The following is a 26999-nucleotide window of genomic DNA, read 5'->3' as shown; positions in this document are numbered from 1 at the left end:
ACATCACAGGTGTGTTGGGAGTAGCACAGGTGTGGCAGCAACCAACGTTACAAGAACAACCTACTGTATCAAACATAACGGCTGTCAAATATCGCCGTTTTCTATGCATCGGACTCAGATTAGGGGGGTTGTTTGGGTTCGTGCGTGTCCGGTGAAGATAGGATCGATTTTTATACGTAGTGAGAAATGAAGAGAATGCGTTATAAGCGGAGTGTGCAGTGAGGAACAGTAGGGCAGTGTGCTGTAGGGGGACGTACAGTGGACCGCTCGTGCAAGGGACACGTACAGCGGACCGCTCGTGCTAGGGACACGTACAGTGGACCGCTCGTGCAAGGGACACGTACAGTGCATCGCTCGTGCTAGGGACACGTACAGCGGACCGCTCGTGCAAGGGACACGTCCAAAACGTGTCCCTTGCAGCAGTACCATCTATCTATCCACGTCCAAAAGTGGATAGACTCGTGGCATTATTGCAAGGCCATTGCAAATGTGCCTTAAGTCGAGTTGCTGATGTGGCCAGAGCTGCAGGTGTTGTTGCAGGTGTGTCTGGTCTTGGCAGTGCGTCTACAGATGCAGGTGTGGGTTAGACACACAGGTGTGTTCGAGGTATGGCTCCAGACACAGGTGTGGCTCCTGACACAAGTGTGGCTCCTGACACAAGTGTGGCTCCTGACACAGGTGTGGCTCCTAACACAGGTGTGGCTCCAGACACAGGTGTGGCTCCAGACACAGGTGTGGCTCCAGACACAGGTGTGGCTCCAGACACAGGTGTGGCTCCAGACACAGGTGTGGCTCCAGACACAGGTGTGGCTCCTGACACAGGTGTGGCTCCTGACACAGGTGTGGCTCCTGACACAGGTGTGGCTCCTGACACAGGTGTGGCTCCAGACACAGGTGTGGCTCCAGACACAGGTGTGGCTCCAGACACAGGTGTGGCTCCAGACACAGGTGTGGCTCCAGACACAGGTGTGGCTCCAGACACAGGTGTGGCTCCTGACACAGGTGTGGCTCTAGACAAAGGTGTGGCTCCTGACACAGGTGTGGCTCCTGACACAGGTGTGGCTCCAGACACAGGTGTGGCTCCTGACACAGGTGTGGCTCCAGACACAGGTGTGGCTCCTGACACAGGTGTGGCTCCAGACACAGGTGTGGCTCCAGACACAGGTGTGGCTCCAGACACAGGTGTGGCTCCAGACACAGGTGTGGCTCCAGACACAGGTGTGGCTCCAGACACAGGCGTCGCTCCTAACACAGGTGTGGCTCCAGACACAGGTGTCGCTCCAGACACAGGTGTCGCTCCAGACACAGGTGTCGCTCCAGACACAGGTGTCGCTCCAGACACAGGTGTCGCTCCAGACACAGGTGTGGATCCAGACACAGGTGTGGCTCCAGACACAGGTGTGGCTCCAGACACAGGTGTGGCTCCTAACACAGGTGTGGCTCCAGACACAGGTGTGGCTCCAGACACAGGTGTGGCTCCTAACACAGGTGTGGCTCCAGACATAGGTGTGGCTCCAGACACAGGTGTGGCTCCAGACACAGGTGTGGCTCCTAACACAGGTGTGGCTCCAGACACAGGTGTGGCTCCAGACACAGGTGTGGCTAGCACAGCCAGAAATGTCAGTTAACGCCCAGTGTTCCATGCGCTAAGCCAGCTTCCACTCATGTTCAAAATACAATTATTTCTATGTTTCCGGGAGGATTGCAAATGCAACATTGCTCTTTGGTGGTTAATGGTAGTGGTAGTGGTAGTGGTAGTGTGGTGGTTGGTGGTGGCAAGGTGGTAGCGACTAGCTGGCCTGCGGTTCATACAGCGAGATGGTTGATTATTGGTTGGTGGCTTCTTGGTGTTTGGTGATTGTGGTTCTGATTGGTTGGTGGCTTCTTTATGTTTGGTGATTGTGGCTCTGATTGGTTGGTGGCTTCTTTATGTTTGGTGATTGTGGTTCTGATTGGTTGGTAGCTTCTTGATGTTTGGTGATTGTGGTTCTGATTGGTTGGTGGCTTCTTTATGTTTGGTGATTGTGGCTCTGATTGGTTGGTGGCTTCTTTATGTTTGGTGATTGTGGTTCTGATTGGTTGGTAGCTTCTTGATGTTTGGTGATTGTGGTTCTGATTGGTTGGTGACTTCTTTATGTTTGGTGATTGTGGTTCTGATTGGTTGGTGGCTTCTTTATGTTTGGTGATTGTGGTTCTGATGTAACACTGTAAAAGTGTTTGGTTTAGTTTAATACATACATAGAGTACATGAGTCACAGACAAGGATCTGAGAGGCGCCAGTTTGTCGGCCTGAGATCTCACACCTCAAAGCGTTAATGACCTCAAGTGACCTGAGGTCAGATCATGAGAATTTCACCTTGCTTCCGCTAAGCTTATAATTGTAGTCTGGTAGCCTTCAAACATGCCGACGTTTAAGGAGTGGCTTGGTAGTGCCGGAGGCTATCTACTTGTGGGCGGAGTTAGTACTAGGGTCCCCAATATATACTCGGAGAGCATTAAGCATTAGGGAGACAGAAAAAAAAACAGCAGACGAGCCAGCAGAGCAGAGAAGACGTCCCTAGCAGGGAGGCTGTCGGCCGGCAGGGGCGAGACAGTCTCTGTCAAGCTACAGACCCCCCCCCCCTCTCTATTCAACTTAGACTCAGTCCTCGGTGAGTGAACATTAAGGTGACTTGGTCGTGTTTACATATGTTGTGTGATGATCAGGGGCAGTCAAGTTGTAGGGTTCTCGAATTCTTGGATGATGACTCACTTTGCATATTAAACTGGAACATTTTAATTGAATTGCTAAATTATGATACTTCATGTGAAATATAATTATGAATTTATTATTTAAATTGTGTTTAACTTTGTTCCCTAGAGCTTTGAGTTGAGGTGAGAAAGCCTCTGTGGTTACTGGTTTCATGATATTAATGAGTACATATTTGGAGTTGATACATGGTAATAACATCTTTTGAGAATATTTTGATACAGACAAGTTCCATTCCTTGTCTTGTATGTAATGGTCTAGAATGGATGGTGGCAACATTTCGTCTTCTACTATCTACTCTTCTACTTCTACTATCTACTCTTCTCCTTCTACCTATCTACTCCTCTCCCTCCACCCCTCTCTAAACTCTCACTTTCAACTAATGACCCTCCTCGCTCCTCCGACCTCTCTGCCTCTCACCCCAAACCCTCACTAATTACTTCACTATTCATTTCTTTCCTTTCGTTTTCTCTTATACGTTTGTGGCAATAATTCTGTATTCTAGAGTTCTCTCTAGAGTTTCGGGTAACTGATCAAGTGACGGCGCCTTGTAGTCTTAGCACCTAGGTAGTCAAATACCTAGGTTACAAGGTGTTGAACGAGAGAGGTTGCCTTAGGAACTCTGGAGGTGCTCTAGAATAGTTAGCTAACTGAGGACGGGATAACGGACTAGAGAGAGCTGTTTCCCCCGGCCTCGTTAGTTAGCTGGGGGGGGTGGAATAATGGACAAGATAGAGCTATTTCCCCCACCCCCCCGTTACACTGATTGGTTGGTAGCTTCTTGATGTTTGGTGATTGTGGTTCTGATTGGTTGGTGGCTTCTTGATGTTTGGTGATTGTGGTTCTGATTGGTTGGTAGCTTCTTGATGTTTGGTGATTGTGGTTCTGATTGGTTGGTGGCTTCTTTATGTTTGGTGATTGTGGTTCTGATTGGTTGGTGGCTTCTTTATGTTTGGTGATTGTGGTTCTGATTGGTTGGTGGCTTCTTGATGTTTGGTGATTGTGGCTCTGATTGGTTGGTGGCTTCTTTATGTTTGGTGATTGTGGTTCTGATTGGTTGGTGGCTTCTTTATGTTTGGTGATTGTGGTTCTGATTGGTTGGTAGCTTCTTGATGTTTGGTGATTGTGGTTCTGATTGGTTGGTGGCTTCTTGATGTTTGGTGATTATGGCTCTGATTGGTTGGTGGCTTCTTGATGTTTGGTGATTATGGCTCTGATTGGTTGGTGGCTTCTTGATGTTTGGGGATTGTGGCTCTGATTGGCTGGTGGCTTCTTTATGTTTGGTGATTGTGGTTCTGATTGGTTGGTGACTTCTTTATGTTTGGTGATTATGGCTCTGATTGGTTGGTAGCTCCTTGATGTTTGGTGATTGTGGTTCTGATTGGTTGGTGGCTTCTTGATGTTTGGGGATTGTGGCTCTGATTGGCTGGTGGATGGTTCCTGAAGGCTGGAGTCTGGCTGCTGGTGGATGGTTCCTGAAGGCTGGAGTCTGGCTGCTGGTGGATGGTTCCTGAAGGCTAGAGTCTGGCTGCTGGTGGATGGTTCCTGACGGCTGGAGTCTGGCTGCTGGTGGATGGTTCCTGAAGGCTGGAGTCTGGCTGCTGGTGGATGGTTCCTGAAGGCTGGAGTCTGGCTGCTGGTGGATGGTTCCTGAAGGCTGGAGTCTGGCTGCTGGTGGATGGTTCCTGAAGGCTGGAGTCTGGCTGCTGGTGGATGGTTCCTGAAGGCTGGAGTCTGGCTGCTGGTGGATGGTTCCTGAAGGCTGGAGTCTGGCTGCTGGTGGATGGTTCCTGAAGGCTGGAGTCTGGCTGCTGGTGGATGGTTCCTGAAGGCTGGAGTCTGGCTGCTGGTGGATGGTTCCTGAAGGCTGGAGTCTGGCTGCTGGTGGATGGTTCCTGAAGGCTGGAGTCTGGCTGCTGGTGGATGGTTCCTGAAGGCTGGAGTCTGGCTGCTGGTGGATGGTTCCTGAAGGCTGGAGTCTGGCTGCTGGTGGATGGTTCCTGAAGGCTGGAGTCTGGCTGCTGGTGGATGGTTCCTGAAGGCTGGAGTCTGGCTGCTGGTGGATGGTTCCTGAAGGCTGGAGTCTGGCTGCTGGTGGATGGTTCCTGAAGGCTGGAGTCTGGCTGCTGGTGGATGGTTCCTGACGGCTGGAGTCTGGCTGCTGGTGGATGACGACCAGTGTTGGGTCGTCATCCACCAAAATCTTGGCGTTAGAGCACAAAAAGCTTCAAGAATAATGCGTATTAAAACAACACTTACAACACCTTTGCTTCCAAAGGTTCACTCACAACGGAGAAAGAAGGCCAGTAGAAGCTGAAGCAAGGGCCCCAACAGGAAGCAAACAGGAGCAGGTAAACAGAAGCTGAAGCAAGGGTCCCAACAGGAAGCAAACAGGAGCAGGTAAACAGAAGCTGAATCAAGGGCCCCAACAGGAAGCAAACAGGAGCAGGTAAACAGAAGCTGACGCAAGGGCACCAACAGGAAGCAAACAGGAGCAGGTAAACAGAAGCTGAATCAAGGGCCCCAACAGGAAGCAAACAGGAGCAGGTAAACAGAAGCTGACGCAAGGGCACCAACAGGAAGCAAACAGGAGCAGGTAAACAGAAGCTGAATCAAGGGCCCCAACAGGAAGCAAACAGGAGCAGGTAAACAGAAGCTGAAGCAAGGGCACCAACAGGAAGCAAACAGGAGCAGGTAAACAGAAGCTGACGCAAGGGCACCAACAGGAAGCAAACAGGAGCAGGTAAACAGAAGCTGAATCAAGGGCCCCAACAGGAAGCAAACAGGAGCAGGTAAACAGAAGCTGACGCAAGGGCACCAACAGGAAGCAAACAGGAGCAGGTAAACAGAAGCTGAATCAAGGGCCCCAACAGGAAGCAAACAGGAGCAGGTAAACAGAAGCTGAAGCAAGGGCACCAACAGGAAGCAAACAGGAGCAGGTAAACAGAAGCTGACGCAAGGGCACCAACAGGAAGCAAACAGGAGCAGGTAAACAGAAGCTGAATCAAGGGCCCCAACAGGAAGCAAACAGGAGCAGGTAAACAGAAGCTGAAGCAAGGGCCCCAACAGGAAGACACCAGGAGCAGGTAAACAGAAGCTGTCGGAGCCTCTGCCTAGACTATCACCTTTACAGAAACACCAGCACCAGCAGCAGCAGCAGCGGCAGCAGCAGCGGCAGCAGCGGCAGCAGCAGCGGCAGCGGCAGCAGCAGCGGCAGCAGCAGCGGCAGCAGCAGCGGCAGCAGCAGCGGCAGCAGCGGCAGCAGCAGCAGCAGCAGCAGCAGCAGCAGCAGCAGCGGCAGCAGCAGCAGGCGGAGGTGACGAGGGCGCTCAGCAGGGGACGTAGACTGACATTTCCATATGATGATTTGAAAATGTCCAGGTCCCTCAAATGTCCAGGTCCCTCAAATGTCCAGGTCCCTCATATGTCCAGGTCCCTCAAATGTCCAGGTACCTCAAATGTCCAGGTCCCTCAAATGTCCAGGTCCCTCAAATGTCCAGGTGTCTCAAATGTCCAGGTCCCTCAAATGTCCAGGTCCCTCAAATGTCCAGGTCCCTCAAATGTCCAGGTCCCTCAAATCCATCAACGACGAGGCGCCAGATACATCACGCACAAGGAGGCCTCGTCGAATCGTATTTGTCCAGAGGGTCGGCTCTGTCCAGAGGGTCGACTCTGTCCAGAGGGTCGACTCTGTCCAGAGGGTCGGTTCTGTCCAGAGGGTCGGTTCTGTCCAGAGGGTCGGTTCTGTCCAGAGGGTCGGTTCTGTCCAGAGGGTCGGTTCTGTCCAGAGGGTCGGCTCTGTCCAGAGGGTCCGTTCTGTCCAGAGGGTCGGCTCTGTCCAGAGGGTCGACTCTGTCCAGAGGGTCGGTTCTGTCCAGAGGGTCGGTTCTGTCCAGAGGGTCGGTTCTGTCCAGAGGGTCGGTTCTGTCCAGAGGGTCGGTTCTGTCCAGAGGGTCGGTTCTGTCCAGAGGGTCGGCTCTGTCCAGAGGGTCGGCTCTGTCCAGAGGGTCGGTTCTGTCCAGAGGGTCGGCTCTGTCCAGAAGTGTGTAGTGAGAGAGTGCACACGAGGATAGTTATGCTTGCAGGGAGAGCTTCAGCTGCTGGGTCCCGCCTCTCTACCTTCATTCGACCTGTGTACATAATGTATGAGGTGAGTTATGTCTGCTTGTGAGGCTGTCTCTCCCCACCACAACCTCTACCTCCTCCCACCTCCTCATACTCTCATTCACCTCCTCATACACTCATTCACCACCTCATACACTCATTCACCACCTCATACACTCATTCACCTCCTCATACACTCATTCACCTCCTCATACACTCATTCACCTCCTCATACACTCATTCACCTCCTCATACACTCATTCACCTCCTCATACACTCATTCACCTCCTCATACACTCATTCACCACCTCATACACTCATTCACCTCCTCATACACTCATTCACCACCTCATACACTCATTCACCTCCTCATACACTCATTCACCTCCTCATACACTCATTCACCTCCTCATACACTCATTCACCACCTCATACACTCATTCACCTCCTCATACACTCATTCACCTCCTCATGCACTCATTCACCTCCTCATGCACTCATTCACCTCCTCATACACTCATTCACCTCCTCATACACTCATTCACCTCCTCATACACTCATTCACCTCCTCATACACTCATTCACCTCCTCATACACTCATTCACCTCCTCATACACTCATTCACCTCCTCATACACTCATTCACCTCCTCATACACTCATTCACCTCCTCACACTCATTCACCTCCTCACACTCATTCACCTCCTCACACTCATTCATCTCCTCACACTCATTCAGGTATTACAATTACATTTAAGCTTATTCTGTCTATCTTCTCGACTCCCGAGAATTGTGCATGTGGTGATCATGTCTCCTCAGTGTGGTGGGGTTCAGCTCCTTTAGGCATTGCTAGCAACTGGCGTCTCAGGTTTGGGACCAGTCTAGTGGTCTCAGACCTCAAGACTTCCTCCAGCTCAGCTTTGGCTTGGGTTGGGGACAGGTAGCCTGCTAGACTAATAGAGGTTCCAACCCAGGCCAACTACTGACAAGGCTGCAACCCACAACAGTTACTTTACTCCAGAGTACGAATTTACTGGAAGGGATCCATGCTGGTGCTATATAGTCTAATACTGGACTTAGTTGAGAATTTCTTGTTTAGATTCACTTTAGGGCACATGTGACACACTCACATGTGTGAGGTGTGTCCTAGGGTCACCCTCACGTGTGAGGTGTGTCCTCGGGTCACCCTCACATGTGTCAGGTGTGTCCTAGGGTCACCCTCACATGTGTCAGGTGTGTCCTAGGGTCACCCTCACATGTGTCAGGTGTGTCCTCGGGTCACCCTCACATGTGTGAGGTGTGTCCTCGGGTCACCCTCACATGTGTCAGGTGTGTCCTAGGGTCACCCTCACATGTGTCAGGTGTGTCCTAGGGTCACCCTCACATGTGTCAGGTGTGTCCTAGGGTCACCCTCACATGTGTCAGGTGTTTCCTAGGGTCACCCTCACATGTGTCAGGTGTGTCCTCGGGTCACCCTCACATGTGTGAGGTGTGTCCTCGGGTCACCCTCACATGTGTCAGGTGTGTCCTAGGGTCACCCTCACATGTGTCAGGTGTGTCCTAGGGTCACCCTCACATGTGTCAGGTGTGTCCTAGGGTCACCCTCACATGTGTCAGGTGTGTCCTAGGGTCACCCTCACATGTGTCAGGTGTGTCCTAGGGTCACCCTCACATGTGTCAGGTGTGTCCTCGGGTCACCCTCACATGTGTGAGGTGTGTCCTCGGGTCACCCTCACATGTGTGAGGTGTGTCCTAGGGTCACCCTCACATGTGTCAGGTGTGTCCTAGGGTCACCCTCACATGTGTGAGGTGTGTCCTAGGGTCACCCTCACATGTGTCAGGTGTGTCCTAGGGTCACCCTCACATGTGTCAGGTGTGTCCTAGGGTCACCCTCACATGTGTCAGGTGTGTCCTAGGGTCACCCTCACATGTGTCAGGTGTGTCCTAGGGTCACCCTCACATGTGTCAGGTGTGTCCTAGGGTCACCCTCACATGTGTCAGGTGTGTCCTAGGGTCACCCTCACATGTGTCAGGTGTGTCCTCGGGTCACCCTCACATGTGTCAGGTGTGTCCTAGGGTCACCCTCACATGTGTCAGGTGTGTCCTAGGGTCACCCTCACATGTGTCAGGTGTGTCCTAAGGTCACCCTCACATGTGTCAGGTGTGTCCTAGGGTCACCCTCACATGTGTCAGGTGTGTCCTAGGGTCACCCTCACATGTGTCAGGTGTGTCCTAGGGTCACCCTCACATGTGTAAGGTGTGTACTAGGGTCACCCTCACATGTGTCAGGTGTGTCCTAGGGTCACCCTCACATGTGTCAGGTGTGTCCTAGGGTCACCCTCACATGTGTCAGGTGTGTCCTAGGGTCACCCTCACATGTGTAAGGTGTGTACTAGGGTCACCCTCACATGTGTAAGGTGTGTACTAGGGTCACCCTCACATGTGTCAGGTGTGTCCTAGGGTCACCCTCACATGTGTCAGGTGTGTCCTAGGGTCACCCTCACATGTGTCAGGTGTGTCCTAGGGTCACCCTCACATGTGTAAGGTGTGTACTAGGGTCACCCTCACATGTGTAAGGTGTGTACTAGGGTCACCCTCACATGTGTCAGGTGTGTCCTAGGGTCACCCTCACATGTGTCAGGTGTGTACTAGGGTCACCCTCTTCCCTCACAGTTGGCACTTGGTCCTCGGCCGCGGGTCTCCATCAGTCTTTATCACCTTGCACCTGCTAGAATTGAACTCAAGCAGTCACACCATTCTCGCGGCCTCGGATAGCGCATATTAGGCCTAGGAGGGTTACGTTTGGTTAGATTTCATTACCAACACATACACAAAACCTTTTCCGGTTTGACTAAATTCAATAGTACCAAATCATACTTTCTAAGTGTCCATTACGTCAATATATGTAGAATGGTCTACATGGTTGAGTAGACTACCGCCTCTTTCCCAGCTTTTCCCCTTTCCCTCTTTTCTTTCTCTTTTTCCCCATCCTCGTCCCTTCCCAGTGCTCTATAGTCGTAATGGCTTGGCACTTTCTCCTCTCAGACTTGAGTACTGTGGGAGACCAGGCTGCTACTCAGTCTCCCACAGGAGAGAAATTTGTCTCCTCGTCTCCCACAGGAGACTGGGCCAAAGGCCTTCTCGTAGTCTAAACAAAATCAAATGTGCCTTCGCTGATCTTGTATGTCACTCGGATATCCTAGATGCAGTGGTCATGTCCCCTGGATAGTATAGGGTCCACTTGGAAGAGATTTTGGAACCTCTGTCATAAGCCTCTGAATCTTTCCTCTCGTTAGCTGTCTCTCTTTCCTGCCTCACTTCATTTATCCTTGGCTCGTTCTCTCTTAAAAGCTTCACAGACCAGGCAATCACCAGGGGGAGGCTGCCACACCCACCACACCTGTCACTCCCCCACACCCACCACACCTGTCACTCCCACACCCCCACACCTGTCACTCCCACACCCCCAGACCTGTCACTTCCACACCCCCACACCTGTCACTCCCACACCTACCACACTTGTCACCCCCACACCTGTCACTCCCACACCCACCACACCTGTCACCACCACACCTGTCACCACCACACCTGTCACCACCACACCTGTCACCACCACACCTGTCACTCCCACACCCCCACACCTGTCACCCCCACACCTGTCACTCTCACACCCCCACACCTGTCACTCCCACACCTGTCACTCCCACACCCCCACACCTGTCACCCCTACACCTGTCACTCCCACACCCCCACACCTGTCACTCCCACACCCGTCACTCCCACACCCCCACACCTGTCACTCCCACACCCCCACACCTGTCACCCCCACACCTGTCACTCCTACACCCCCACACCTGTCACCCCCACACCTGTCACTCCCACACCCCCACACCTGTCACTCCCACACCCACGACACCTGTCACCCCTACACCTGTCACTCCCACACCCACCACACCTGTCACTCCCACACCCCCACACCTGTCACCCCACACCTGTCACCCCCACACCTGTCACTCCCACACCCCCACACTTGTCACTCCCACACCCCCACACCTGTCACTCCCACACCCGTCACTCCCACACCCCCACACCTGTCACTCCCACACCCACGACACCTGTCACCCCTACACCTGTCACTCCCACACCCACCACACCTGTCACTCCCACACCCCCACACCTGTCACCCCACACCTGTCACCCCCACACCTGTCACTCCCACACCCCCACACTTGTCACTCCCACACCCCCACACCTGTCACTCCCACACCCCCACACCTGTCACTCCCACACCCCCACACCTGTCACTCCCACACCCCCACACCTGTCACTCCCACACCCCCACACCTGTCACTCCCACACCTGTCACCCCCAAACCTGTCACTCCCACACCTGTCACTCGCACACCCCCACACCTGTCACTCCCACACCCCCACACCTGTCACTCCCACACCCCCACACTTGTCACCCCCACACCTGTCACTCCCACACCCCCACACCTGTCACTCCCACACCCCCACACCTGTCACTCCCACACCCCCACACCTGTCACTCCCACACCCCCACACCTGTCACTCCCACACCCCCACACCTGTCACTCCCACACCCCCACACCTGTCACTCCCACACCCCCACACCTGTCACTCCCACACCCCCACACCTGTCACCCCCACACCTGTCACCCCCACACCTGTCACTCCCACACCCCCACACCTGTCACTCCCACACCTCCCACACGCTACAGTGTCCCTGCCCAGCTCGTCTCATCGATCACTTGTCCCACCACTCCCAGCTCCCACGGTACCTCCAGCTACACCTCCACTGTAGGGAGCACCACACACCTCCTCCCACCCCCACCCCCATCACAGTGTGGCAGCTCCTCCCACCTGTGATGGGGAGGTGCCACCAGCCCTGCTACACAGTGAGGGGCTGGTGGCTTAGTGGACAGCGCTCGTCATTCGTAATCCTAGGGAGTAAATAGGTGCCTTTCAACCGTCAATCAACAGGTGTACAGATTCCTGAGCCTACTGGGCTCTATCATATCTACACTTGAAACTGTGTATGGAGTCAGCCTCCACCACATCACTTCCTAATGCATTCCATTTGTCAACCACTCTGACACTAAAAAAGTTCTAATATCTCTGTGGCTCATTTGGGCACTCAGTTTCCACCTGTGTCCCCTAGTGCCTGCGTGTGTCCCCTAGACCCCTAGTCCCCACCTGTGTCCCCTGTGTGTGTGTGTGTGTGTGTGTGTGTGTGTGTGTGTGTGTGTGTGTGTGTGTGTGTGTGTGTGTGTGTGTGTGTGTGTGTGTGAAAATACAATAGATTGACAGATGAGGAGAGGGATAAGAGCCAGAGCTCAACCCCCGCAAGCACTACTTGGTGAATACAAAGGGGCAGCACCTCCAACAGCAGGTTGAAGAAGCAAACTCTTTTCATAATTTTAAAACTGGATATGATAGGGGAAATTGTGACAGGAGTCATTTCTGTAAACAACCGATGGCTAGAAAGGCGGGATCCAAGAGTCAGTGCTCGCTCCTACAGACACAAATAGGTGAGTACAAGTAGGTGAGTGCGCACGCGCGCACACACACACACACACACACACACAGGGGGCCTTTAGGGGGCCTCGTAGCCTGGTGGATAGCGCCCAGGACTCGTAATTCTGTGGCGCGGGTTCGATTCCCGCACGAGGCAAAAACAAATGGGCAAAGTTTCTTTCACCCTAAGTGCCCCTGTTACCTGCAGTAAATAGGCACCTGGGAGTTAGTCAGCTGTCACGGGCTGCTTCCTGGGGTGTGTGTGTGTGGTGTGGGGGGGAAAAAAAAAGTAGTTAGTAAACAGTTGATTGACAGTTGAGAGGCGGGCCGAAAGAGCAAAGCTCAACCCCCGCAAAACACAACTAGTAAACACAACTAGTAAACACACACACAAGGATGTGTGTGAAGAACTCAACAAGAGATTCCAGGAGGTCTAACATTAAATAAGGAGGCAAACCAAGCAGCCTTGGAGGAATTTAACCTCACCAGTGATGAGCTTAAAAGGAATCTGTTGGAGCTGAATGTGTCAAAGGCTGTTGGGTCTGACAGAATCTCACCGTGGATACTAAAGAAGGTGCAGAAGCACTGTGTCCCACTCTCTATGGTGTATAACAGGTCTCTGGAAACGGGAGGCCTACTGGAAAGCTGGAAGACAGCTAATGTAGTCCCAATATACAAAATTGGTGACAGGCAAGAGGCACTGAACTACAGGTCAATTCCCTAACTTGTTTACCATGCAAGGTGATAGAAAAGATCGCGAGGAAAAGGCTCGTAGAGCATCTGGAGGGAAATAGCTTTGTAACACACCACCAGCATGGGTTCAGAGATGGTAAATCGGTAAACAAAAATTCGGCAGGAAAGAGAAGGGTGGGCAGACTGCATTTTCTTGGACTAACACAAAGCCTTTGACACAGTACCCCATAAAAGGCTCTTACAAAAGTTGGAACAGCAGGCAGGAGTAAAATGTAAAGTGCTCCAGTGGATAAGGGAGTATCTAAACAACAGGAAATAGCAAATAACTGTGAGGGAGAGACATCAGAGTGGTGAGGTGTAACCAGCGGAGTCCCACAGGGCTCTGTACCCATCCTGTTTCTAATATATGTAAACATACTTCCTGAGGGTATAGACTCATTCCTCTCACTGTTTGCTGATGATGCAAAAATTATGAGAAGAACCAAGAGAGATGGAGATAGACAGAGACTACAGGACGAGCTAGACAAACTGGAGAAATGGTCTAGAAAATGGCTACTAAAGTTCAACTCAGGAAAGTGTAAAGTAATGAAATTAGGCGAAGGGAGCAGAAGGCTGAACACAAGGTACCATCTGGGAGGGGAAATCCTGCAAGAGTCAAATAGAGAGAAAGATCTGGGGGTCGATATCATACCGAACCTGTTGTAACAGTAGAACTGTAATATAGAAAGACTAGATTTAACATTGAAAGTTGGTATTGAGTTGGTAGTTGACCTGACCTGACTAGCTAGGGCGGGTCACCCCGCCCCAAGGGATTATTGTGCAGAAAACGGTGACGGGAACCGCCTCCTGTGTCAAGTCATCAAACTAGGAGAATTATGAATGTATTACTCTGGGTACAAGTGACAGGATGAACAACCCAGCGGGTTTTCTTCCTATTGGGGAGTGTTGTACATGCTGCTATGGCGGTGTGTCCACTCACAAGATGAGTGGCGCTGCCCAATAAACTCGCCCCTCGGGGCAAAATTTAAAATTTAAGAATTAGTAGGAATTATCAATCGGGGTTAAGGTCTTATGTTAAAATTAACGTCAATTGAGATTAATGAATAAGTCTTGTATGTTAGCAAAGAAGCATTTGACTCGGTAAGATCTGAAATAGGTAAAACATATTTCGTCACTGGAAAATAGGTACCTACCCTTCTTGTTTGTTAAATCATGTAAATTAGTGAAATACAAGTGCTACTGAATATTGTAATTTGCCTGGCTCCAGTATCTAGATAATTCCCATTTGTTTTGGAATTAGAAGTCACCTTTAGTGACAAATACTGCATTTTAGTTAATAATAATTTTCAAAGATTAATCTGGCAACTAGCTAGGTCAGCGTGGGAGAGGTCAGAGTGGAGAAGAAGAGTCAGTGTGGTGTGGGACATCCTGGGAGGTCAACACCCCTCTCAGAGGACAAGGCTGAACAACTGGTCTGTCTGTGGTATTTAAGGTAAATGTTCTGTGTTCTGGTTAAATTACAGTGTAGAGTCCACATCATTTTTGTGTAGTCATTGCCTCAGTTATATTCAGTTTAGGAAGTGTTCAGATAGAACGTATGAATTTTGTCATTATTTTCAGTGTTAATCTTTGTTTTAATAAATCTGTTATAGAATTTATGGTGTTTAGTGTTATTTCCCCAACGATTATTTTTCAGTGTTTTTGATCTTAAGTCCCGTGCTTGAAACTTGGGTTTTCCCTGTAAGCCAGCAAGAATTTATTTAATACCTAAGATAATCCCCTTGTACTTTAATATAATTCCCACACTAACGTAAATCTTATCCCATCCTTTTCCGATAACTGGAGATCCATTTTCGGGGTTTATCCTAGTTGACGGTATCCTGTTCCACCGTCAATTGAGGAAATTACTCAGTGGGAAGCAGGTGGTGGCGGCGTTTTCAGAGTCTTTGCAGTGTAGCATAGAAGGGCACAGTATCCTCCAGCTGTGACATCTGAACGGTCAAACGTTTAGATCTTGAGGAGGTGAACTGAAGGTTACACAGTCGAACTCTGGTTTCTGTATATATTAAAATAATAACGACCAGCATTTAACCAGTGAGGTTAAAGGCTGGCCCCCGTTACAATGGTGCACAGCGGTGGTTTCACCAATTTTGTTGTTTAAAAGCAAAAAAAAAAAAAAAATGCTGAAAGCTCATGCTTCTTAGCCATTCGGTTACTTGTGTAGGGGTTAGGGAGGTCAGCCGAGGGCCCACGAACCAGAATTCACAGTTCACCCCACAACAGTTGCGATTGAGTGGGGTTGGCGAACTTATGGGGTCGTGAAGGGGCTAATAGTATTAAAAATGAGGTGGTTATGTAGGCTGTTAAGATTTTATTGGGAAAGGAGACCGCTTTGAATTAATTGGACTGGGTACCTTACTCGACCCCTTGCAATTGGTTCAGAGGTGTTGGTAACCACCATACTCTCAACAGCAGTTCCTCGTGTGCTGTCTTCGCGGATTTATCTGTGGGACACCAGGGGATTTATCCGAGGGCGTTATTAGACGACCCAAAACGCTAAGAAATACGTTAAATTCATGACGGTGGCTGCGGCTAATGAGGGATGGGCTAGTAAACTACTTAGCACCGATTCAACGACTAAGTGATCACACATTGAGTAGAGGTTGAGTCGTATCTAGTCTAATTGTTGAGCAGCGTACCGTTCTGTTGGACTCTAGGAGGTCGCGGCCTCCTAGGCTAGGCGCGGTAAGGCGAGCCAGTAGGGGCGATTATAGGATGAAGTCGAGTGATTCATTGGATTAAGTTTAATCAAATTTATATAAAGTATTTTCCCCTATTTGTGTTGTTCTAGGTATTAAAGATTTCCCCCAATTTCGGTGCCCCTGTATTATAAATTTCCTGAGTGTTAAGTGTTCCCCTGAAAATAGTCTATCTCCACTAAATTTTATTTGTGTCCCAATAGAACATAGTCTGAGATAGAGGTGAGGTTTCTCAAGTTGGTTAATCCTCTGGGCTTAGTACTTCCTGTCCGGTTAGTAACTGTACCTGGTTGATACCTGGTTGATACCTGGTTGATGGGGTTCTGGGAGTTCTTCTACTCCCCAAGTCCAGCCCGAGGCTAGACTTGACTTGTGAGAGTTTGGTCCACCAGGCTGTTGCTCGGAGCGGCCCTCAGGCCCACATACTCACCACAGCCCACGATGAGTGATTTTATGTAATTATTAAGTGATAGTGATTTTGTGGAAAAAGTTTGAACAAATTTGTGCGAAATTTCTACGAAAATTGTGTGGTGGAATTTTGTCAGTCCACTTGGGTAAATTGGGTTAACTGAGGTTAATTCGCATTTGCGGGTTAAGAGTAAGATCCGGATATCATTAAGATTCCTTAGTTAGTGGTAGTAATGCAATTCTAGTTTTAACGTTAGGAATGTAGAATTGAACTTTTTAGAATTAAGTGAATTTTTCGGAAAATTTGGTTGAAATAAAAATTCTAAGTCCAGTTTTATCTAAAATATGAGTTTTTGGTGAAAATTCGAATGTTCATGTGTAGTGAACGTTCGAGGGCCAGTATTATTCTCTAGAGCACGCAAGTAACGTCATTATGGTCTAAACATCAGGAATTTGTAATTAGATTTTTGCCAGGTTAAGAGATTTTTCGAGGATAATTGAGTTGGAAAATATTTTTCTAAGTCCAGTGTTGTGCCAGATTCACGGATTTTGAGAGAAATTCGAATTCGTGTGTAAAGGGAACGTCCATCGGTTCATTATTATCCTTTCGTCCGCCTCAGTAATATAATTATTGTATTCCCATCAGGAAAGCGTAAGGTGAATTTTGCCAAGTTAAGCGAGTTTTCACATTTGGTGATAGAATTTTGTCAGAGTCCTATTTGGGTGAAAACCTCAGATTTTTGACGAAAATTCGAATTCAAGGTAATTGAGAACGCCCGAGGTGTCAATATTGTTCTGTGGACATCGCCAGTAATAAAAAAAAAGTGTGTTTATATCGGCGTTTATATGTGTGTGTTTATATCTTTCTTGTATACCACTGATGGCAGACCAATCCTGGAATATACAACTGTAGACCAAGCAAGAGGAGGTGGTGCTGCAACTTACTACCACCAGGAGCTATCGTGCACAAGATTTTACACACTAGAGACACGTGTGGAGAGCTGAGAAGCTGAGTAGGTTGAATAGTTTGGTTGTGTATCCTCAACCAAGAACCAAGGGTCACTCAAGACACCAGTCTCCTGACCTAACACTTTCCTTCACCTCCCACGGTTCTTCCACAGCCTTATAAACACCATTCTAGATGATTCATGCTGCTATGGCGGTGTGGTCACTCACAGGGTGAGTGACGCTGCCCAATACTGTCACTATGGCGGTGTGTCCACTCACAGGATGAGTGACGCTGCCCAATACTGTCACTGTGGCGGTGTGTTCACTCACAGAATGAGTGGCGCTGCCCGATACTGTCACTATGGCGGTGTGTTCACTCACAGGGTGAGTGACGCTGCCCAATACTGTCACTGTGGCGGTGTGTTCACTCACAGGATGAGTGAGGCTGCCCAATACTGTCACTATGGAGGTGTGTTCACTCACAGGGTGAGTGACGCTGCCCAATACTGTCACTGTGGCGGTGTGTTCACTCACAGGATGAGTGGCGCTGCCCAATACTGTCACTATGGCGGTGTGTTCACTCACAGGGTGAGTGACGCTGCCCAATACTGTCACTATGGAGGTGTGTTCACTCACAGGGTGAGTGACGCTGCCCAATACTGTCACTGTGGCGGTGTGTTCACTCACAGGATGAGTGACGCTGCCCAATACTGTCACTGTGGCGGTGTGTTCACTCACAGGATGAGTGGCGCTGCCCAATACTGTCACTGTGGCGGTGTGTTCACTCACAGGATGAGTGACGCTGCACAATACTGTCACTATGGTGGTGTGTCCACTCACAGGATGATTGACGCTGCCCAATACTGTCACTGTGGCAGTGTGTTCACTCACAGGATGAGTGGCGCTGCCCAATACTGTCACTATGGCGGTGTGTTCACTCACAGGGTGAGTGGCGCTGCCCAATACTGTCACTGTGGCGGTGTGTTCACTCACAGGATGAGTGGCGCTGCCCAATACTGTCACTATGGCGTTGTGTTCACTCACAGGATGAGTGACGCTGCCCAATACTGTCACTGTGGCGGTGTGTTCACTCACAGGATGAGTGGCGCTGCCCAATACTGTCACTATGGCGTTGTGTTCACTCACAGGATGAGTGACGCTGCCCAATACTGTCACTGTGGCGTTGTGTTCACTCACAGGGTGAGTGACGCTGCCCAATACTGTCACTATGGCGGTGTGTTCACTCACAGGGTGAGTGACGCTGCCCAATACTGTCACTGTGGCGGTGTGGTCACTCACAGGGTGAGTGACGCTGCCCAATAAACGTGCCCTTCGAAGCAAATCTTAACAAAATTTACATTTTCTTCATGTATAGATTTAAATTTTAACAGTTGGCTCAAAATTAAATAAACAATACACAGACATCCAGCAGTGTTACCAGCACGGTGCAACAGTGTAACACAGCACCCAGCAGTGTTACCAGCACGGTGCAACAGTGTAACACAGCACCCAGCAGTGTTACCAGCACGGTGCAACAGTGTAACACAGCACCCAGCAGTGTTACCAGCACGGTGCAACAGTGTAACACAGCACCCAGCAGTGTTACCAGCACGGTGCAACAGTGTAACACAGCACCCAGCAGTGTTACCAGCACGGTGCAACAGTGTAACACAGCACCCAGCAGTGTTACCAGCACGGTGCAACAGTGTAACACAGCACCCAGCAGTGTTACCAGCACGGTGCAACAGTGTAACACAGCACCCAGCAGTGTTACCAGCACGGTGCAACAGTGTAACACAGCACCCAGCAGTGTTACCAGCACGGTGCAACAGTGTAACACAGCACCCAGCAGTGTTACCAGCACGGTGCAACAGTGTAACACAGCACCCAGCAGTGTTACCAGCACGGTGCAACAGTGTAACACAGCACCCAGCAGTGTTACCAGCACGGTGCAACAGTGTAACACAGCACCCAGCAGTGTTACCAGCACGGTGCAACAGTGTAACACAGCACCCAGCAGTGTTACCAGCACGGTGCAACAGTGTAACACAGCACCCAGCAGTGTTACCAGCACGGTGCAACAGTGTAACACAGCACCCAGCAGTGTTACCAGCACGGTGCAACAGTGTAACACAGCACCCAGCAGTGTTACCAGCACGGTGCAACAGTGTAACACAGCACCCAGCAGTGTTACCAGCACGGTGCAACAGTGTAACACAGCACCCAGCAGTGTTACCAGCACGGTGCAACAGTGTAACACAGCACCCAGCAGTGTTACCAGCACGGTGCAACAGTGTAACACAGCATCCAGCACGGAGCAACAGTGTAACACAGCATCCAGCACGGAGCAACAGTGTAACACAGCATCCAGCACGGAGCAACAGTGTAACACAGCATCCAGCACGGAGCAACAGTGTAACACAGCATCCAGCACGGAGCAACAGTGTAACACAGCATCCAGCACGGAGCAACAGTGTAACACAGCATCCAGCACGGTGCAACAGTGTAACACAGCATCCAGCACGGAGCAACAGTGTAACACAGCATCCAGCACGGAGCAACAGTGTAACACAGCATCCAGCACGGAGCAACAGTGTAACACAGCATCCAGCACGGAGCAACAGTGTAACACAGCATCCAGCACGGAGCAACAGTGTAACACAGCATCCAGCACGGAGCAACAGTGTAACACAGCACCCAGCACGGAGCAACAGTGTAACACAGCATCCAGCACGGAGCAACAGTGTAACACAGCATCCAGCACGGAGCAACAGTGTAACACAGCACCCAGCACGGAGCAACAGTGTAACACAGCACCCAGCACGGAGCAACAGTGTAACACAGCATCCAGCACGGGGCAACAGTGTAACACAGCATCCAGCACGGAGCAACAGTGTAACACAGCATCCAGCACGGAGCAACAGTGTAACACAGCACCCAGCACGGAGCAACAGTGTAACACAGCATCCAGCACGGAGCAACAGTGTAACACAGCACCCAGCACGGAGCAACAGTGTAACACAGCACCCAGCACGGAGCAACAGTGTAACACAGCATCCAGCACGGGGCAACAGTGTAACACAGCATCCAGCACGGAGCAACAGTGTAACACAGCATCCAGCACGGAGCAACAGTGTAACACAGCATCCAGCACGGAGCAACAGTGTAACACAGCATCCAGCACGGTGCAACAGTGTAACACAGCACCCAGCACGGAGCAACAGTGTAACACAGCACCCAGCACGGTGCAACAGTGTAACACAGCACCCAGCAACAGTGTAACAGCACCCAGCACGGGGCAACAGTGTAACACAGCACCCAGCACGGAGCAACAGTGTAACACAGCACCCAGCACGGGGCAACAGTGTAACACAGCACCCAGCACGGGGCAACAGTGTAACACAGCACCCAGCACGGTGCAACAGTGTAACACAGCACCCAGCACGGAGCAACAGTGTAACACAGCACCCAGCACGGGGCAACAGTGTAACACAGCACCCAGCACGGGGCAACAGTGTAATACAGCACCCAGCAACAGTGTAACACAGCACCCAGCACGGAGCAACAGTGTAACACAGCACCCAGCACGGAGCAACAGTGTAACACAGCACCCAGCACGGGGCAACAGTGTAACACAGCACCCAGCACGGGGCAACTGTGTAATACAGCACCCAGCAACAGTGTAACACAGCACCCAGCACGGAGCAACAGTGTAATACAGCACCCAGCACGGAGCAACAGTGTAATACAGCACCCAGCAACAGTGTAACACAGCACCCAGCAACAGTGTAACACAGCACCCAGCACGGAGCAACAGTGTAATACAGCACCCAGCACGGAGCAACAGTGTAATACAGCACCCAGCAACAGTGTAACACAGCACCCAGCACGGAGCAACAGTGTAATACAGCACCCAGCACGGAGCAACAGTGTAATACAGCACCCAGCACGGAGCAACAGTGTAATACAGCACCCAGCAACAGTGTAACACAGCACCCAGCACGGAGCAACATTGCACCAAATATCAGTAGTGTTGTGCTAGCCGGTACAAGCGGAGGCTTAGATCAAGCCATAAAGAGGCAGCGGAAGCCATGTTCAAGCAGACTGTGGCCGCTCCCAAACATCCTCACCGGACTAACACTGGCTGTGAACATGTTGGGCAGGGCGAGGGAGGAGGAGGAGAGGCGGGGGAAGGGAAAGAAGAGGGAGGAAGGCGAATAGGGAAGAGGTAGAGTAGGGAAGTAGGGAAGGAGTGGGAGAGAGAAATTTCCAGACATAAAATTCATGCACGCTTACCCACGGCCACCTTTAAGTATACAGTATGGGCAAGTATAAGCACCTCCAAAGGATACTTGGTCAACCAGGCTGTGACTCGTACGTCAGGCTGCGAGCAGTTGAGTCTAACAGCCTGGTTGACCAGTCCAGCAACGAGGAGGCCTGGTCGAGGACCGGGCCGCAGGGACGTTGAGCCCCGAAACCATCTCAAAGTAAGGTACACACTCGCATACTCTGTCCTTCCCGTTCCAACTGCTCTATCTGACCAGAGTGCCACCAGAGGGCCACCAGAGTGCCACCAGAGGGCCATCAGTGGGCCACCAGAGTGCCACCAGAGGGCCATCAGAGTGCCACAAGAGTGCCACCAGAGGGCCACCAGAAGGCCCCCAGAGGGCCACCAAAAGGCCACCAGAGGGCCACTAGAAGGCCACCAGAGGGCCACCAAAAGGCCACCAGAGGGCCACCAGAGGGCCACCAGAGGGCCACTAGAAGGCCACCAAAGGGCCACCAGAGGGCCACCAGAAGGCCACCAAAGGGCCACCAGAAGGCCACCAGAGGGCTAAAAGTGCCAACGGAGGGTCACCAGTGCCAACAGAGGGCCACCAGTGCCACCAGAGGGCCACCAGAGATGCCTGACCTCGGGTCGGACAGAGAAGGTCAGCAGAGATGACCTTCTCAGAGATGAGATGACCGAGAACACGGCTGTGTTAAAGAAGGCTCCGTGGACATGTAGAGCTGCCCTAGACTATATGAAGGCCTACACAGTGAGGGGCTGTCTGGTGGTAAACACCTCGCGAGGAAGGTTACCGAGGCATCACCAGCTGCTCAGTATATATAGCACACACTGGCAGACTGTGGGTATTGTGAAGACATTCTCAAGAACACCTGAGTGAATACCTGGTACACAGTCTTGTGGAGGTAGTGTTGCTGGGGCAGGTGTGTGTGTGTGCTGTGGGGGAGATGGGGGGGGGGGGCTCAGTTAAACAGTCTTATCAAGAGAACGTACCCTGAGCACCCCGCCCGGACCCCACCCACACCGCCCACCTCCGCCCGGACCCGCCCACCCTAGCCAAGCCCCGCCCACCCCCCATATAAGGCCCCGCCAACCCTCTCACCCGCCAACTTTGTCTCTTTCTTCACTACCGACGAAAATCCTACTCACATCCGTCCCTCCCCTCCCCCTCCCCCCCCCCTCCCAAAGCCGCGATTCATCCCAGACACCTTTCCCCCCCTCCACATTACCCCAAGGTCGTATGCCCCCCCCCTCCCCCCCCTCACCGTATTGTGGCACGCTTTCCCGCCGCGTGATAGGCTTACCAGGAATCAATATGGCGACGGTTCACCCGCCCGTCCACCACCAGCGTCCCCTCCCTCACCCACACTCATGACGTCACACCCCCACCCTGCACCCAGGCCAGGGTGAACGACCTCAACGACCCTCCATCGTCAGTACTCTCCAGGTCTGGGGGGTAGGGGGCGGGGGCTCATATTGGCGGAAAACTGGGCCTACCAACTGGGCCTACCAACTGGGCCTACCAACTGGGCCTACCAACTGGGCCTACCAACTGGGCCTACCAACTCACCATCACTAGCTAAAGCCACTCCTCCTGGGCCCAACCACACACTGACATAACCAACCCATCCCTCTGTATCACCCACCAAGAATAACCGACAACAGGTAAACTCTCCAGGCACATCAGATTTTCTGAGGGCCACTAACACACTCTAAGACCTCGACGAGGACAGGAAGCCGGCGGATTGTCACAGGTCCCCCCATTTGTCCTGATGAGTTATTCAAGCTGAATTTCAAACTTGACGCGAGTTTTGGCATTTACAGCATTCGACGGGTAGGAGGTTCCATGGGTTTATAACCCAGTGGGTGAAAAAGCATCTCCGGTTCTCAGTCCTACATTGTGGCGTGTTGAGCTAGAACCCGTTGCTCCTTGTTTGTGTTACATCTGGTATTTTTTAGAGGTTGGCTGGATCAACACCCTCCAAATTGTTCAGTGTTTAAAAAGTTTCGGTGAGATTAGCATTGTCATGCCCGGTTGTTGGTCCTGTGGCCCTCAACCGTTCCTGGTATGAGCGTTGACTTGGTTTTGTCATGATTTTTGTTGCTGGGTGTTGTGCTTTCTCCCCATCGCAGCTCTTGTCATTGTGAGGACGCGTCTCCGTGCTGGGATACGGTACTCCAAGTGTGGCCGCACCACACACTTACACGCTTCATTAACTACCTGATTTTTCTTAAAGCCACAGGTACGCTTGATTATTCCAAGGGTTTATCTTTTTTTTGGCTGCTACTCCCACTTGTTGTGCTACTTTCAGTATACTACAGGTAAACTCCAGGTACACTACAGGTAAACTCCAGGTACACTGCAGGTAAACCCCAGGTACACTGCAGGTAAATTCCAGGTACACTGCAGGTAAACTTCAAGTACACTACACGTAAACTCCAGGTACACTACAGGCAAACTTCATGTACACTACAGGTAAACTCCAGGTACACTACAGGTAAACTCCAGGTACACTACAGGTAAACTCTAGGTACACTACAGGTAAACTCCAGGTACACTACAGGTAAAGTCCAAGTACACTACAGGTAAACTCCAAATACCACCACCTACAACCATTACCCTCCACCATAACCCCCACCACTTGGACGCCCTCACCCAGCTCCCTACGGACAACACTCCCCCTACAGCACCCTCCTCCAGCCATTGTCGTATCTTCCCTTATTTGCTGATCTCTCAGGGAATGTTGACAATCTACTCAATCTAAATGGATTAAACAACCAGAAATATAACTTGCAGGAACAATACTAGAGAGGAGTGGTGACGTGTGGTGAGGAGTGGTGACGTGTGGGGAGGAGTGGTGACGTGTGGTGAGGAGTGGTGACGTGCGGTGAGGAGTGGTGACGTGCGGTGAGGAGCAGCGACGTGTGGTGAGGAGTGGTGACGTGTGGTGAGGAGTGGTGACGTGTGGGGAGGAGCAGCGACGTGCTCCTCACGCTCACCTGCCTGAGGAAGCTTACTAGGAACACGCTAATAATCTGTGTTAAAAAAGAGTGACTGTCACCAACATCAGCGCCGGTCTTTTGTGTGCTCGAATTGACGTCAGGACTTGCAATAACTAGCACGGCCCTCTGTCTCACTCTTCAGGCGGCCCTACCTCACTCTGAAGGCGGCCCTACCTCACTCTGAAGGCGGCCCTACCTCACTCTGAAGGCGGCCCTACCTCACTCTGAAGGCGGCCCTACCTCACTCTGAAGGCGGCCCTACCTCACTCTTCAGGCGGCCCTACCTCACTCTTCAGGTGGCCCTACCTCACTCTGAAGGCGGCCCTACCTCACTCTGAAGGCGGCCCTACCTCACTCTTCAGGCGGCCCTACCTCACTCTTCAGGTGGCCCTACCTCACTCTGAAGGCGGCCCTACCTCACTCTGAAGGCGGCCCTACCTCACTCTGAAGGCGGCCCTACCTCACTCTGAAGGCGGCCCTACCTCACTCTGAAGGCGGCCCTACCTCACTCTGAAGGCGGCCCTACCTCACTCTGAAGGCGGCCCTACCTCACTCTGAAGGCGGCCCTACCTCACTCTGAAGGCGGCCCTACCTCACTCTGAAGGCGACCCTACCTCACTCTGAAGGCGGCCCTACCTCAGTCTTAAGGTGACCCTACCTCAGTCTTCAGGAAGCCCTACCTCACTCTTCAGGCGGCCCTACCTCACTCTTCAGGCGGCCCTACCTCACTCTTCAGGCGGCCCTACCTCACTCTTCAGGCGGCCCTACCTCAGTCTTAAGGTGACCCTACCTCACTCTTCAGGCGGCCCTACCTCAGTCTTAAGGCGGCCCTACCTCACTCTTCAGGCGGCCCTACCTCACTCTTCAGGCGGCCCTACCTCAGTCTTAAGGTGGCCCTACCTCACTCTTCAGGCGGCCCTACCTCATTCTCAAAGAGGCCCTACCTCACTCTTCAGGCGGCCCTACCTCACTCTCAAAGAGGCCCTACCTCACTCTTCAGGCGGCCCTACCTCACTCTTCAGGCGGCCCTACCTCACTCTTCAGGCGGCCCCACCTCACTCTTCAGGCGGCCCCACCTCACTCTTCAGGCGGCCCACCTCACTCTTCAGGCGGCCCCACCTCACTCTTCAGGCGACCCTACCTCACTCTTCAGGCGGCCCTACCTCACTCTTCAGGCGGCCCCACCTCACTCTTCAGGCGGCCCCACCTCACTCTTCAGGCGGCCCCACCTCACTCTTCAGGCGGCCCTACCTCACTCTTCAGATGGCCCTACCTCACTCTTCAGATGGCCCTACCTCACTCTTCAGGCGGCCCCACCTCACTCTTCAGGCGGCCCCACCTCACTCTTCAGGTGGCCCTACCTCACTCTTCAGGTGGCCCTACCTCACTCTTCAGGCGGCCCCACCTCACTCTTCAGGCGGCCCTACCTCACTCTTCAGGCGGCCCCACCTCACTCTTCAGGCGGCCCCACCTCACTCTTCAGGCGGCCCTACCTCACTCTTCAGGCGGCCCTACCTCACTCTTCAGGTGGCCCTACCTCACTCTTCAGGTGGCCCTACCTCACTCTTCAGGTGGCCCTACCTCACTCTTCAGGTGGCCCTACCTCACTCTTCAGGCGGCCCCACCTCACTCTTCAGGCGGCCCTACCTCACTCTTCAGGCGGCCCCACCTCACTCTTCAGGCGGCCCTACCTCACTCTTCAGGCGGCCCCACCTCACTCTTCAGGTGGCCCTACCTCACTCTTCAGGTGGCCCTACCTCACTCTTCAGGTGGCCCTACCTCACTCTTCAGGCGGCCCCACCTCACTCTTCAGGCGGCCCTACCTCACTCTTCAGGTGGCCCTACCTCACTCTTCAGGTGGCCCTACCTCACTCTTCAGGTGGCCCTACCTCACTCTTCAGGTGGCCCTACCTCACTCTTCAGGCGGCCCCACCTCACTCTTCAGGCGGCCCCACCTCACTCTTCAGGCGGCCCCACCTCACTCTTCAGGTGGCCCTACCTCACTCTTCAGGCGGCCCTACCTCACCCCCCAAGACGGCCCTCCCTCACAACAGCCTTACCTACTCTATCAAAAGTACTGAAGATGCTCAAGAGGTACCGTGTTCACCTCAATGAACAATGTGAACATTCAAGAACACCAAAAATGTGGTACCTAAGAAGACTGATATAATGAAGAAAAATAAAGAGAGGAACCCTCACCAAAAGCTACCCCTGAGAGGTACCTGGAAGCCGAGCCTGCACCGGGACTCATCACACCAAGACCTACACACTGATTGAAATATGTTTATTGAGGTAAAATACACACAAATGGATGAGGTAGTTCAAGGTATTCTCACCCCGTTCACAGTGATTGTTCACCCCATCCTCCTGTTTTGGTAGTAATTATAGTAGCGATGAGGACCACAGTATATATACCGACGTACGACGAAATTATCAAGTAAAAATCGACACTGAGTAGGACAAACCGGAAAACTATTTTTTTACTTATTTGCAAAGGCAAACTAAATTAAC

The 26999-nt window shown here is 51.8% G+C and overlaps 4 protein-coding genes across 4 annotated transcripts; 2 read left to right on the top strand and 2 right to left on the bottom strand.

Annotated features, from left to right (window-relative positions):
- The first annotated feature begins 608 nt into the window (after positions 1-608).
- On the top strand, positions 609-1628 carry LOC123769591 (mucin-1-like). The gene has a single exon (XM_045760832.2). The coding sequence runs from the start codon at positions 609-611 to the stop codon at positions 1626-1628; it is 1020 nt and encodes a 339-aa protein (XP_045616788.2).
- A 2285-nt stretch (positions 1629-3913) lies between these two features.
- Positions 3914-4942, bottom strand: LOC123769592 (mucin-13-like). Its single transcript, XM_045760833.2, has one exon. The coding sequence runs from the start codon at positions 4940-4942 to the stop codon at positions 3914-3916; it is 1029 nt and encodes a 342-aa protein (XP_045616789.2).
- Positions 4943-6331: 1389 nt separating this feature from the next.
- LOC123769593 (processed variable antigen-like) lies at positions 6332-6874 on the bottom strand. The gene has a single exon (XM_045760834.2). It carries the CDS (start codon positions 6872-6874, stop codon positions 6332-6334), a length of 543 nt encoding a protein of 180 aa, XP_045616790.2.
- A 16-nt stretch (positions 6875-6890) lies between these two features.
- Positions 6891-26603, top strand: LOC138354568 (mucin-22-like). Its single transcript, XM_069308937.1, has 3 exons — positions 6891-6899; positions 18619-20856; positions 25401-26603. Exons 1-3 carry the CDS (start codon positions 6891-6893, stop codon positions 26601-26603), a joined length of 3450 nt encoding a protein of 1149 aa, XP_069165038.1.
- The last annotated feature ends 396 nt before the right edge of the window (positions 26604-26999 follow it).

This window comes from Procambarus clarkii, chromosome 63 (assembly GCF_040958095.1).
Source record: "Procambarus clarkii isolate CNS0578487 chromosome 63, FALCON_Pclarkii_2.0, whole genome shotgun sequence".
NCBI classification, from domain to species: domain Eukaryota; kingdom Metazoa; phylum Arthropoda; class Malacostraca; order Decapoda; family Cambaridae; genus Procambarus; species Procambarus clarkii.
Note: the sequence above shows the minus strand (reverse complement) of the source record. Positions and strands in the feature narration are given on the sequence as shown.